Source organism: Mesitornis unicolor, unplaced genomic scaffold (genome assembly GCF_000695765.1).
Source record: "Mesitornis unicolor isolate BGI_N332 unplaced genomic scaffold, ASM69576v1 scaffold9021, whole genome shotgun sequence".
Taxonomy (NCBI): domain Eukaryota; kingdom Metazoa; phylum Chordata; class Aves; order Mesitornithiformes; family Mesitornithidae; genus Mesitornis; species Mesitornis unicolor.
Window position 1 is genome coordinate 17,830 of NW_010165737.1, and position 12,651 is coordinate 30,480.

General features: G+C 56.7%; 1 protein-coding gene across 1 annotated transcript in view; it reads left to right on the forward strand.

Moving 5' to 3' along the window:
* Positions 1-667: 667 nt before the first annotated feature.
* The window catches only part of LOC104548653 (carboxyl-terminal PDZ ligand of neuronal nitric oxide synthase protein-like), a gene marked incomplete at both ends in the record, with an annotated part of 12,610 nt that continues 626 nt past the window's right edge, over positions 668-12,651 (forward strand). Inside the window, 9 exons of the mRNA XM_010194734.1 lie at positions 668-760; positions 1,006-1,064; positions 1,629-1,737; positions 1,956-2,097; positions 3,294-3,457; positions 3,992-4,159; positions 6,687-6,852; positions 7,420-7,819; positions 10,059-10,152. Coding sequence (XP_010193036.1) covers positions 668-760; positions 1,006-1,064; positions 1,629-1,737; positions 1,956-2,097; positions 3,294-3,457; positions 3,992-4,159; positions 6,687-6,852; positions 7,420-7,819; positions 10,059-10,152 — 1,395 coding nt within the window. The remainder of the gene's footprint in view (positions 761-1,005; positions 1,065-1,628; positions 1,738-1,955; positions 2,098-3,293; positions 3,458-3,991; positions 4,160-6,686; positions 6,853-7,419; positions 7,820-10,058; positions 10,153-12,651) is intronic.

The following is a 12,651-nucleotide window of genomic DNA, read 5'->3' on the forward strand; positions in this document are numbered from 1 at the left end:
GCTGGACCAGAGCTCTGTGTTTAGTCACTGATCTTTGGAAGTTCCTGTTGGGTTTTTTTTTTCCTGTCCAGTGACTTCTAATCAAAGTGGGTAATTGCATTATCCCATCTCCCCTGGAGAGGCTCACAGAGTCCTCAACAATCATGTTCAGTTTTATACCAAGCCCCTAAAAAACCTCACTTGAAATGCCATTTCCCTTACCAGAGCTCAGCAATGGCCACAAGCTAGCGGGGCAAGCTTTGCCGGGCTGAGGAGCCCTGGGGACTGGCAGGGCTGAGGAGGTGGTGATCCCTCTCCAGGGAGATACAGCCCTTCAGAGGGGCAGAGTGAGTGCCTTTGAAACACAATTTAACATTCCCAGCAGCATCCAGGGCTGAGCAAAGTGTTATCCGCATCCAAGGGCTGAATTGTTTCAGTGTGCACTCCTCCGTATGCTGGACATGGGGACGCTGCCAGGCAAGAAGTCCCGCAGTCCTGCCTTAGCATGGATGCGCAGGCCGACATGGACAATGGTGCTCAGGAAAGGCATGCGGGGTCAGAAAAACCTTTCCTTGTCCCTCTCGCCCCTTCCCATCAGAGCCTGTTCAGCCTTCCCTGGTGCTTTTTTTCCCTTCAGCTTTCCTGGTGCAAGAAGGCTAATTCAGGTGTTTTCTTCCATCCCCTGCAGTATGAGTTTAAAGCCAAGAATATCAAGAAGAAGAAAGTGAGTCTCATTGTGTCAGTGGACGGCGTGAAGGTCATTCTGAAGAAGAAGAAGAAGGTAGGCAGCCCCAGTCCCTGCAGCAGTGGGAGCCCTTCCCTCGTGGTGCAGGGGCCTGCAGCATCCTTGAATTGCTGGGAAACTCGGGTGAGCTGGGAGAGGGAGGGGCTCAGCAAAGGGCTGCAGGGGAGCAGCAGCAGAGCTGGTACAAGAGCTTCCAGGGTCTGTCTCTTGACTGTCTCTGCCTTGTCCTTGATCTCAAGGGCAGCATCTGACGTACTCATTTTCAGTTTCTTTCATTGCAGAAAAAAGAATGGGCCTGGGATGAGAACAAAATGCTTGTCATGCACGATCCCATCTACAGGTAAGCCTGCCCGGTGAGAGGACAGAGGTTTGGGTGGCTCTGCTGTGCCGTTTACCCCCACCCCCGCGCTGCACCAGCACCATGCTGGGGGCTGACCATGGAGAGTCATCTCTATCTCCATGGAGGGCAGCTCCTCTTGCTTGCCATGCCCTCCAAAAATCCCCAGCTCTCTTCCTCCATCTCATTGGCAAAAGCTAAGAGTATGTAGTGTCTGTGTCCTGAGGAAGCCAAACGAGAGCTAGAAATGGCCCCAGCTGTGCCAGACACGGGGCAGCAGGCACCTGAGCAAGGAGGCTCCTGGACTGCCAGCTCTGTCCCTGGAGGCTGAGCAGAAAAAGCCCCATGCTGTCTTCACAAAATAACGAGTCAGCAGGCTAATTTTCCCAGCTGAGGCAAAACCAGTGCCAAAAAAAATTCTGATGGGCTCTAGCAGAGATGTGCTGCAGAGGCTGGGCATCTGCCAGCACCCTGTGGCCTGGGAAGCACTGGCTGTGGCCTTGGCAGTCTCCTGGGCATGTGGGTAATACATATGTTGATATTCTCCCCTCCTTTCTGTCCTTGCAGGATATTCTATGTGTCACATGACTCCCAGGACCTGAAGATCTTCAGCTACATTGCCAGGGATGGGTCTAGCAATGTTTTCAGGTGCAATGTCTTCAAATCCAAGAAGAAGGTAAAGTTGGGATGCTCATCCCACCATCAGGGGTCTCAGTGAGGCGGCTGGGGCAGGACCCCGTGGTGCTGCAGTGCAGCAGGCAGCCCCCAGCACTGCGGTGAGCTGAGCTCCGGTGCCTGCGGCAGTGCAGAGCCCCCCGAGAGCTTTGCCAGGCTGAGGAGGGCACCAGGCAGGGGCAGCAGAGGTCACATTCATCCTCTCCTTGCCCGCTGCAGAGCCAAGCCATGCGCATCGTCCGGACCGTGGGGCAGGCGTTTGAGGTCTGCCACAAGCTGAGCCTGCAGCACACCCAGCAGAACGCAGATGGGCAGGAGGACGGAGACAGCGAGAGAAACGAGGACGACCTGGACGTCCCAGGTACTCGGAGACAGGGGTGGCGTGGGGGTCCTGCGGCCTGGCAGATGCAGTCTGCAGAGTCACCATCTTCCCACACCACTCCTTGCTGGCTGACACCTGCGGGGAATGGATTTGCACAGCAATCTGGCCTGTGGCGCCTCAGACTCAAGCTGGGATCTTGCCTAGCAAGGAGCCTTCGCTAGGTGTTAGCCATCATCCTCGCAGACATCCCCCTTGCTGGGAGCCCATTAGCAGCGCCTGGTGCTCTGCTGGGCGCCTAAATGCTCTCCGTGCTCGGCTGCGCACACCACAAACATTTCCTTGCTGCTTTCCCAGAAGTGCCGTAAGCACAGACCTTGCCTGCGTCCAGAGGCGCTCGTGGGCTGGGTCCGGCTCTCTGCCATGGACCCAGCTTGTAGTCCATTGCCACTTCTGCAATTTCCTGTGCATACAAAGCTGTGCTCAGGATCTTGCATCAAGTTCCCAGGGCTGGAGGCAGCCTTCTCAGCCCTATGGGCAGAGGGTGCAGGATGCTCCTGACCTCTGGTTGCCAGTCCACCCCATCACTCTAAGGAGCTGCTGTGCTCCATGGTGCCAGCAGCTGCGCTGGAGGGGAGACAGATGTTTTGTAAGAGATTGGTCAAACACCTCTAGTGCCTGTCGGGATGCTGGCGGATTCTGCTGCCTGCCCTGCAGCCCCACTGGGTGCTAGATCCCCGGCATCCCACCCAGAGCAGCCTGGGCTGTGCTGTGGTTTCCTGCCTGCTCTGCAACCGGCGCTGTCGTGATGACCTAATCATTGGGCTATCCTGGACCTGTCATTGTTTGTTTTTCCTTCACACAATGTCCTGGCCACAATATGCAGTTCCCTGGGGATTTCTCAGCATCCAGGTTTTTTTTGCCCATAATCTCTTGTTTACCTTTCTTCAGCTTTCTCTGTGTCTTCTGCTCTTGATGGCCCATTTCTCCCACATCAGGGGTTTTGCTCCTGTTCCCCAGGTTTGGTGTGCTGGGGCTGGGTGTGTTTTTGACCACAAGCCGGCTGACAGTGGGAAGTGCTGCTGAGTCTCTCTGTACCTGAGTCCCCCCTGGAGCTGGAGGGTGGGTGGCCCTGGGGTGGTGGGGACCAGTGGGCATCACTCGCTCTACTGTGGGTGCATCGTAGCAAGCTCCCGCTCCAATCAGACTGTGCTCTGCTCTGACGCCGCTCCCCACAGCCTGCCGCCTCACTGGTGCTGAGAGGGCAGCCGCTTCGGCAGAGGAGACAGACATTGACGCCGTGGAGCTACCTCTGCCTGGAGCCGACATCCTCGACTTCAGCCGCGGTGTGACCGACCTCGACGCCGTGGGCAAGGAAGCAAGCGCCTACGCCGATGCCAAGGTGCGTGGGTCCCTGCCCTCTTCTACACTCAGCCCTGGCCCCGAAGCTCTGATGTGCATCGTGGGGGCCCAGGGATCAGGAGGGATTGTGCAGCATTCCCCAGCTCCTGGATCAAAGCCATCTGCCGCTGCAGGGCTGCCCTTTGTCTCGGGGCCCGGGGTGCCTCTGGAGAGCGTCATGCTGAGGCTCAGCTATGTGCAGCCACACGGAAAGTGTCTGGGGCAGAGCTGATAAGGATTTTTTTCCACCAGAAAAAAAAACAAACAAACCTTTTTGATATAGTAGAAATTCCTATGGGAAGCATCAGCCTTTTTGGGAATTTTCTACAAAAGTATTTGGACTTTTGTCAAAACTGGAAAAATACTGTCTTCAAAGTTTTTCAGCACCTCCAGCAAAGTGTGTGTTTGCTCTGAATGCAGCAGCTTCTTTCCTGGGTATTTTGGGGGGCTGCTGTGTGCTGCAGCCCTTGTGTGCATGGTGGCTCTCTCATGTCGAGGGTCACAAGACCACACGTTTGATGCCAGTGTTTTGCAGGGCTGCCTGCACCCTGAAGACATCCTGACAGCATCACCCAAGATGCTGCTGCCCTCGTCTGCGCAGCTGCCTGACCTGGGAACACCCCTCTCTGCCCACCACCAGATGCAGCTTCTCCAGCAGCTCCTGCAGCAGCAGCAGCAGCAGACGCAAGTGGCCGTGGCACAGGTTGTCCCCTCCGCTCTTTCCTGGGGGTGGTGGCAGGGCTGGGCTGCGCTACTGAGCCCCTCAGTGCCAAGGCATCCCTTGCCTTGAGCGAGGCAGGCATGGGTGGGACCCAACCTGAGCTGGGGTGTATGTACCCTGACACCAGGGTGTGGGAGTGGGCCGGGCAGAGTCCCCTGTTTTCTATGGCACAGCCTGCTCTGTCACGCTTTCCCAGTGTGGCTCATTGTGCCCCTGCTCCCAGCGATGGCTCCATGGAGCCCAGTTGGAATAGTGTTAGGTGTGTGTACCACCAGCCTTCTTGGACCCCATATTCTTGCAAATGCCTGACCTCAGCGTTAGCCTCTGCAGACTCGTTCTCCACGCAGATATTTCTCATTTCAGCAGCTCTCGCCACTTCATCCAACTCATTACCTTAGCTTTACTTGTTCCCTGACCCCTTGCAGAGCTCTCTTCAATTGCTTGACTTTCTTCCTGGCCTGAGCGATGGGCTCCAGCAGCCTTTCTGTGCTTTCCCACGACTTTCTTCTTCTCACATCAGAAAATCAGCATTGGTCTTTCTGGCCAAGCTGCTGCTCCAAGACCCTCCTGCTTTCTGGGGTCACAGACTTGGAAAGTTGCTATTGCCTCTGGAAGAAGGACCTGCATCTTCAGGGGATCCTTTGTGTCTGCTCAAGTACAGTGTCTCTACAGACAAAGTTTGCCAGGCAAAGCTGTGTCCCTCTGTGGCAGGGACTGCTCATTTCCAGTAGTTTCCAGTCTTTGTGTACCTGCAGAGTCTTGCAGTGGCAATTTCTTTTTCTTTTTCTTCCTACTTCCAGATAAAAAAAAATCTGGAATAGTGTAATGCCATTTCTCTGACTGGCTCCTGGGATGGCAGCCAGTGGCCTCATCCCCCCGTGTCCAAGGGCTGATGCCCTGCTCTGGACCTCTGCCCACCCCAGGATAGTTCTTGTCTCAGGGGCTGTCACTTGGCTGCTCTCTAATCCCTTCAGTGCATGCTGTGGTGATTTTGTATCATTGTAATTTATTAATGAAAAAGTTGGGCCCTATCATGTCAAATGCGTTTCAGATGACTGCATGCATTACATCAACACCTCTGTCAATGGCGCTTGTTATCTTCTCTCAAAAACCATCGAGTCGGTTTGTCTCTGAACATGTGGTGATGGGCTCAAGCTTAATTCTTTACTAATGAAGCCAGGAGACCCACTGTGGCATCCAGGATCTGTGCTGGGTTTATGGCCACTGGGACCATGCTGTAATTATCTCAGGCTGTAATTACTTGGCTGAGGGTGAAACACCATTTCGTTCCCTCATTGACCAGAGACTTGCTTTTGCAAGGTGTTTCCAAATACCCATGGAAGTTCCTTCTCTTGAATTAAGGTCCTGAGTCCTTTCTGGGTCTTGTCCCCAGGTGGCTGGTGGAACAAGCCACTGCCTCTCTGTAAGACGTGACATTTTGGCTCTGCATTTGACTCTCTTGCCTGGCTTTTTGTTGTTTTGGTTTCCTTTTTTTTGTAGGGTATTTTGCATTAAATCCACACTTTTCAGGTTCCCCACAAGCCTGGCTGGCTCAGTCCTCACTGGAGAGAGGAGCACTTGTAGGAGCCACGAATGGATGGCAGGAGGGGATGCCGAGCCTGTGTGGCTCCCGGGTGGCTCTGCTCTGCCATCCCCTTGTCCGAAGTGCACTCCTGGGGCTCTCCTTACTCGAGCTCAGAGCAGGAGCTGCCCCTAGGCAAGGATTCCCGGTTGATCTTGTCCAGCAGCATCCCACCCACCCTGGGTTGTGCTGCTGGTCATAGAAGGGCTTATGTATAGGTCGTTACACCAAAATCAATGGACTTCTTGCCCCAGACTCCCACCAGCTAACATCCAAGCATTGCTTCCCAGGGCTGCAGTGAGCAGCCAGCTCATGTCCCCAGAGCCACCGTGCCTCAGCAGTACTCTGCCATCTGTCCTGCTCCAGGTGTGCTGTGCCTGTCAAAGCTGTAGCTGGCTGCAGCTCCAGGACAGCTCTGGTGCTCCAGCCCCTCTAACGACAGATACTGCTGGCAGGACCCTGCCTTGTGCACTATGCTGTCTCCAGAAAGCTTGCCCAGAAAGACAGCTTGACCAGGGCCGGCTCGCAGCACACGGCTGCACCTCATGCCCCAGCAGCACTGTCCAGTCGGTCGAGCATGTCTTCTCTTCCACATCCATCTGGCTTCCTCCTGGGCTGCCCATTCCTCAGTGCGTTCATGGCACGCATGCATAATCAACGGTTCAGTCAGTGCTGCATCCCTTTGCCTTGGGCTTTTCCATCAGAGAGGCCAGGGGACCATGCGCTGGATTTGCTGAGTGTGCAACACTGCTGTCTACCCCCACTTTTCCCATCACATCCGTGTGTACCTACAGGGAATGGCTTCTCCATCCGGTCATTTGGTGGGATGCTGGTGGGCCCTGGTAGAGGAGCAGGGGTGGCCAGCGTTGAAGCTCTCAGCCCTGGAGCAGCATCTCTCATGTGCTGACACACTCTCTTGTCACACAGGTCCACTTGCTGAAGGACCAGCTGGCCGCAGAGGCAGCGGCACGGCTGGAAGCCCAAGCTCGTGTGCACCAGCTCCTGCTCCAGAACAAGGACTTGCTGCAGCACATCTCGCTCCTGGTCAAACAGGTGCAGGAGCTGGAGCTGAAGTTGGTGGGGAACAACACCAGTAAGTGCTCCTGCCCCTTCTCCCCTCGCAGCTAGCTGGGTCTGTGGATGATGTGCATGTGGGTGTTTCTCTTGGGGTTTTTGTGCATTTCCAGTGGTTTTGTGTAGGGGAATATTAGTGCCTTTCTGGCCTGGCTTGTGTGTGCATGCAGCGTGAGAAGGGGCATGGGGAGGGCTGTATGGACAGTCAGTCACATACATATATATCCATCAGCTGTATGTCTGCTTTCCCCAGTGGCTGCATGGTCTAGGCCAACTCCTCACCTGCCCAAGAGGCCCTCCTTCACCTTCTCTCCAGCAGACGTGGCCATCACCTCCCTGCAGGAGATGGGGTGGGAGACAGATAGATTTTTATCCTGCAAAACTGGCGCTTTGCTGACTAGCAGCAGCTCCTGGCACCAGTGGCACCAAGTGACTCCCTCTAAATGGTGATGGTGGGAAGGTTGATGCCAAAATGGCCCCAGACCATGCTCCTCTGGCCAGTCTGCAGCCAGCTGTGGTGGCCAAGGATGGCCTGGGTGAGCCAGAGTGGCACTGCCTGCCTCTCAGCCGTGCCCTTCTCTTGCAGCGGGCTCCCAGGACAGTCTGCTGGAGATCACCTTCCGCTCCAATGCCCTCCCTGTCCTCTGCGACCCGACCACCCCGCAGCCTGAGGACACCCACCCGCCACCGATGGGCCCTGGCTCAGGCTTCCCCAGTGCCCTGGGCAGCCCCATAGGTAGGAACGACTGTCTGGTGAAGCTGGAGTGCTACCGCTTTCTGCCGGACTCAGGGGCACCTGCCCCGGAGCCGGCGCTGGGCAGTCTGGAGCTCATCAAGTTCCGTGAGTCGGGCATCGCCTCTGAGTACGAGTCCAACACAGACGAGAGTGAGGAGCGTGATTCCTGGTCCCAGGAGGAACCACTGCGCCTGCTCCACGTCCAGTCCAGGCAGGACCTGGGTGACAGCCTGGAGGACGAGATCGCAGTGTAGGGGTCGGCAGGAGGTGGTGTGGAGCAGCTGGAACCTGCCAGAGCTGAGGCAGGCCCTGGCTGTAGCCCCCTGGCCCTGGCAGGGATCAGACAGCCCAGAGGGAGAAGGAGTGGAGGGGGTAGCCACAGGCTTACAGCACACGATCAGGAGGAGCATGCATGGGCTTGTGTGCTGAGCTGGAGCATCCCCGCTTCGCATGGGACAGCGAGCTGACAGCTGCTTGTGCTCCCTCCTGGTCCCCATCCCCCTGCAAGCTTGTGTTTCGAGGTCATGCAGAAGCAAGGGACTCCCTGCCGGATTAGCCACTGCTGCTGGTGGGGAAGCAGTGAAGCAGATGAAGGTTTTTGCTGGGGGAATGAGAGAGCTGGCACGGGTCAGTGAGCGGGGACAAGAGGGACTGAGGAGCCACTGCGAGGCAGTGAGTGGGAACAGAGCTGCTGGCAGGGGGTCTGGCTCTCTGCGTGGTGGAGAGGGTGGAAGATGAGGCTGTGCTGACGGGATGGTTGGGGTCGGTGGTGATGCACTGTCAGCGTGGGTGTGCGAGTGGGAGATAAGGCAGTGAGGGACAGTAGGGACGAGCCTGGGAAGGAGCTGAAGAGGTGAGACGAGGTGGTACAGCATGGCTAGGTGCAGGCGGCTCTTGGCAGGGTGATGGTGTTTGTGGCACTTCCAGGACAAGGTTTGTACCTGCCTGAGGCCAGTGAAGGGCATGCGGGCACTGCCTGCTCCTCTCTGGGCTGCGGTGTGGAGAGAAAGACACAGCTCAGCATGGAACAGGGAGCCAGGGCACACAGCATGGGGACATGGAGTGTCCTTCACCTCATTGTCCAGTCCTTGGGCTCCTGGTCATGACTGCCAGGCTTCAAAGCCTTTCTGGTGCTCTCAAATCACGTTTCCAAGCACTTCCCTGCACTTCCCATCACCACAACTCCCTGCTTTGTTTTATAGACAAACCTTCCTATTTCCAAGCAGGGGCTTGCCCCTAGACCAGGGCTGGGAGATGCAGTGCTGGCATCGGCTGTGTGCAGTGCCACGCTTGCCACTCCTTGATGGGGAGCGAACTGGTGGTGTCTGCCGGTGGGCTCCTTCACGTTTCTGATTTGCACCCTCCAGAAAAGTGAATCCAGGATCTCGGGATTCCCCACCAGATGCAGAGATGCTCAAGGCTGAGCCATCTGTGGAGGCTTCCATGGATTCCAGAGCCTGCATTTTCTTGCAAGCCTTTTTATCTTGCAAGCCTGTTGCTGCAGCCTCTAAGAGGTCACAGCTGAAGGGGTATGAGCCAGAGGCCTGATGTCCCCATGCTGCTTGTGGAAACACTTGATGAGATGGGGATTGGCACAGTTGTCTTCCTCCTCATCCACCCTCCTATCCTGCTTCTGCTTTGCTTTGTTGCTTTCCTCTGCTCTCACCCTCACCAGCTCTGTCTCTGCTAGATTTGCCTGCAACTAACCGCTGGCTGAGCATCTCCCATCGTGAGCTCTTGCTCTCTTCCAGGTCTTAGCCCTGCTGCTGAGGAAGGTCCACCTCTTCTTTCTGCCTTGGTCCCCTTGGGACTGAGAGCTGCTGAGGAGTGAGGTGTGGGTGAGACCCCCAGGGTCATTATCAGTTGTTCCTCCACCACAGGAGGAGGCTGGATTCTGTGAGAAGCTAGAGAGTCTTAGTGAGAAAAAAGGCCATTTTTCAGTGTCCCCAGCCTGGTGTCCGGGGTAGCTCCCAGACTGACCACAAATGGGAGCGGGTGCTGGTTGCTGGATGTCCCAGGTGCTCCTGTCCTCTGGCCACCAGTACCTCTGTATGCCCTGTCCCATGCTGCTGTGTGCCAGCCCCTCTACTGGGGACCCCAACATCCCACTGCCACCTTGCAGTGGTTGGAAGTTAAAGTATGGGGTGGGAGGTTGTTCCCACCAGGAGGGAAAAGTGAGGATGGCAGCACACACAGGACGTTGTGCAGGCAGGGTGAGGATGCATGAGTGAGCTTGAAGAGGGATTTCCACATGGGCAGACAGGTCAAGCTGTTGGGAGTAGCCATGGGCTTGGGCTCCTGCCCAGCACTCTACCCAGTGGGGATGGTAGGGTGCCCTGCAGGCTGAGGGGGTACTGCCGGAGCCAGGTGGGACCCTGCCAGCATCTTGCTGCACCACGGGTGTACATGTGTAAGTGATCCTCCTCCAAAGTCAGCGCTGCCTCCAAGACACCTCTCTAGCCTCTCACTTTTGTTATGGACCTTGACAGGGGATTTATAGCTATATTTTTTGTCCTTCCTTTTCCTACAACTGTCGTGTTACTAACTGTTGACTCAATCTATCTGGGAAACCAGTCTGTCAATGTAAGTGCACTTAACCCTTGGGTGTTGTCATTACTCAACTGGCTTTTGCTAAATAAATCTTTCTATTTCTCAAGGCTTTCTGTTGTCTCTTCCTTCTCCCTGACTCTCTCTCTCTGCACTTTTCTCCCCCTCCATGCTGGGAGCCAGCACTGCTGATGGCATCCCTTGGCCTTGCACAGAACCCATCCAACCTCAGCATCCTCCCCTGTGGGACCCTGGCTTCCAGTGCCAGCCATGGGCCGCCCATGAGAGTGTGGTGCCCCGAATGTTGCTGGGAGTAGAGGGGTTTCTGCCTTCCCCTTCAGCCCTTGCACAGCACAGGCTCGTGTCAGGGCTGACCTGACAGTTCAAGGGTGCTGGGGAGGGGGGCGGCATCTGCAGAGCTCCCCACGGAGATGCAGAGGTGCTAAGCAGCACTTTCAAGGGCTTGGGAAATTTTTGGCTGCTAGGGAATGAAAAATCAGAAAGAGCCTTTATCAAAGGATGGCGGAAGTGTTGTGTAGGCAAGAGCACCAGGCAGACTGCTCCTAAAACAATTTATTCTGGCGGAGGCAGGAGCAATGGAGCAGTGCCCTCCCGCGGCGGCTGTCCAACTGACGGGACTACACGGGAACCCTGGGGGCTGCAGCCTTCTGCTCCTTGTGCTCCTTCTGCCACAGGGCCTTGAGCCTGCGGTAGAACACCTTGCAGCTGTAGCCCTCCTGGGAGCTCTTCTGGATGTGAGTCTTGATGGACCACAGTGTGGGGAAGACGTGGCAGCATGACACGCACTTGTAGCCGCCCTGCAGCACTGGCTCCCACTGGGAAGCTGTGAGGATGTCCTGTATAGTGATGTTGACTCTTCTGCTGGCCAGCCTGTCCGTCCCGAGGGGCTTTAGCTCATCTGAGGAGCCAGAGGAAGAGCAGACGATCTCCAAGTGGTCATTGGGCTCCTTGGACTCCTGAGCACTGGTGGACAGGCTGGAGAGGCTGCCTGGGGGCTGCTGGGTGGTTCCTTTGGTGCACATGAAGTAACTGTAGGGTGAGAACCAGGGCCTGTAGATGGTGCAGGTGGGGGCAGGCAGCTCACTGACCGGTGGGGCTGTGGGGCCATGGGCTGCGGAGAAAAGGATCTGCAGTGAGTCAGGGGTCCCTGCAAGAGCCTGGCCCCACCCACGGTTGGGACTGGTGCTGAGGACCCTTCCTGTCTGTCTCCAGGGATACTGAGGTGGCTGGCTCTGTCTCAATACATCTCCCTGGCATGGAGGGCACCATCCCTACCTCCACAGGATGCAGGGACAGAGAGATGGGCACAGGATGCTGGCAGGCACCGAGGCACCAGCACAGCATAAGGCTCACCCATCAGCCTGCTGCACCTGTCCCACGAAGAGCTGCACTGGCACGAGGGTGTTGATGGGGGGGCCAAGCTGGCACTCACAGCCTCAGCACCCACAGGTTTGTGAATTCCTAAAAAAACACAGGGGAGAAACCAGTGTAGCTCAGAGGTGGGTTATGACTGCAGAACCACCCCAGGTTCCCAGAAAGCACCCACTGCCACAGACCCTCCCCACAGGCAGTGATGGCTGCCTGCCTCCCCTGCCTGGCTGCAGCTGGTGGGTGCCAGGCTCACCAGGAAGGGTGGAAGGGCAGCAGGGACATGGGGCCCCCAGGCTTCTTGTCCTGGTGCCGCAGGGCATGGCCCTGGTGGACACAATGGGCAGAACAAAGCTCTCCATCTCCCTTGTGTAGCTGGCATGTGGCTCCTGCGCCACAGTACCCATGCTGTCAGCTGGCATCACAAAGACCTGATGTCCCATGTGTGGACAGTGCAGGATCCTCCTGGGCAATGTGCTCAGCCCTTGGGATCTCTGGGAAGCTTGACCAGTGTGAAAATGACAGCCAGGCTGGGCTGAAGAGGCAGCCTTGGTGGGGTGGGCAGTGCAGAGCCCAGGCTGTGGGTGCCCCAGAGGACCTCCTGCTGCTTCACGGGTGCCTGACTGATAAGGGCTTCACATGAGTCCCATCTCTGCAGGCAGCGTGGCAGGTCCAGGCAGGGGGTCGGCAACAAACCTCACATGGCAGTGCGGAAAGGACAAGCTGTCCCCTTGCCGTTCTCTTGGAAAATCCTCTCTCTCTTTCTCTTTCTTTCCACAACCTGCTTCCCCAGTCGCTCGGTATCAGGTAAGAGACACTCTAGGTGCGTTGGCAGCGTGGAGCCCTGGACTCACTGCTACCCCATCTTGCCCCGTGCTGTCCCCACTGCACGCACTGCCCTGTGCAGCCCTGGCATGGCACAGCTGCCCACAGCCTCTGTAGAGCTTCCAGAGCAGCCTCCCTGTCCCCCAAATTGTGTTCCCGTGCTGCTGGGTTGGGAGCTGCTGGGCAGCTCTGGGACATGCCATCCCTGCTGGGGTCCTCCTTCTACCCCAGCTCACCCCCCTTCTCTGTTCCCTTTCCCCCTCCAGTGGACCAGAGCATGTTTGAGAACACCAGCGCCGGCACAGCACCTACCCCACGGCC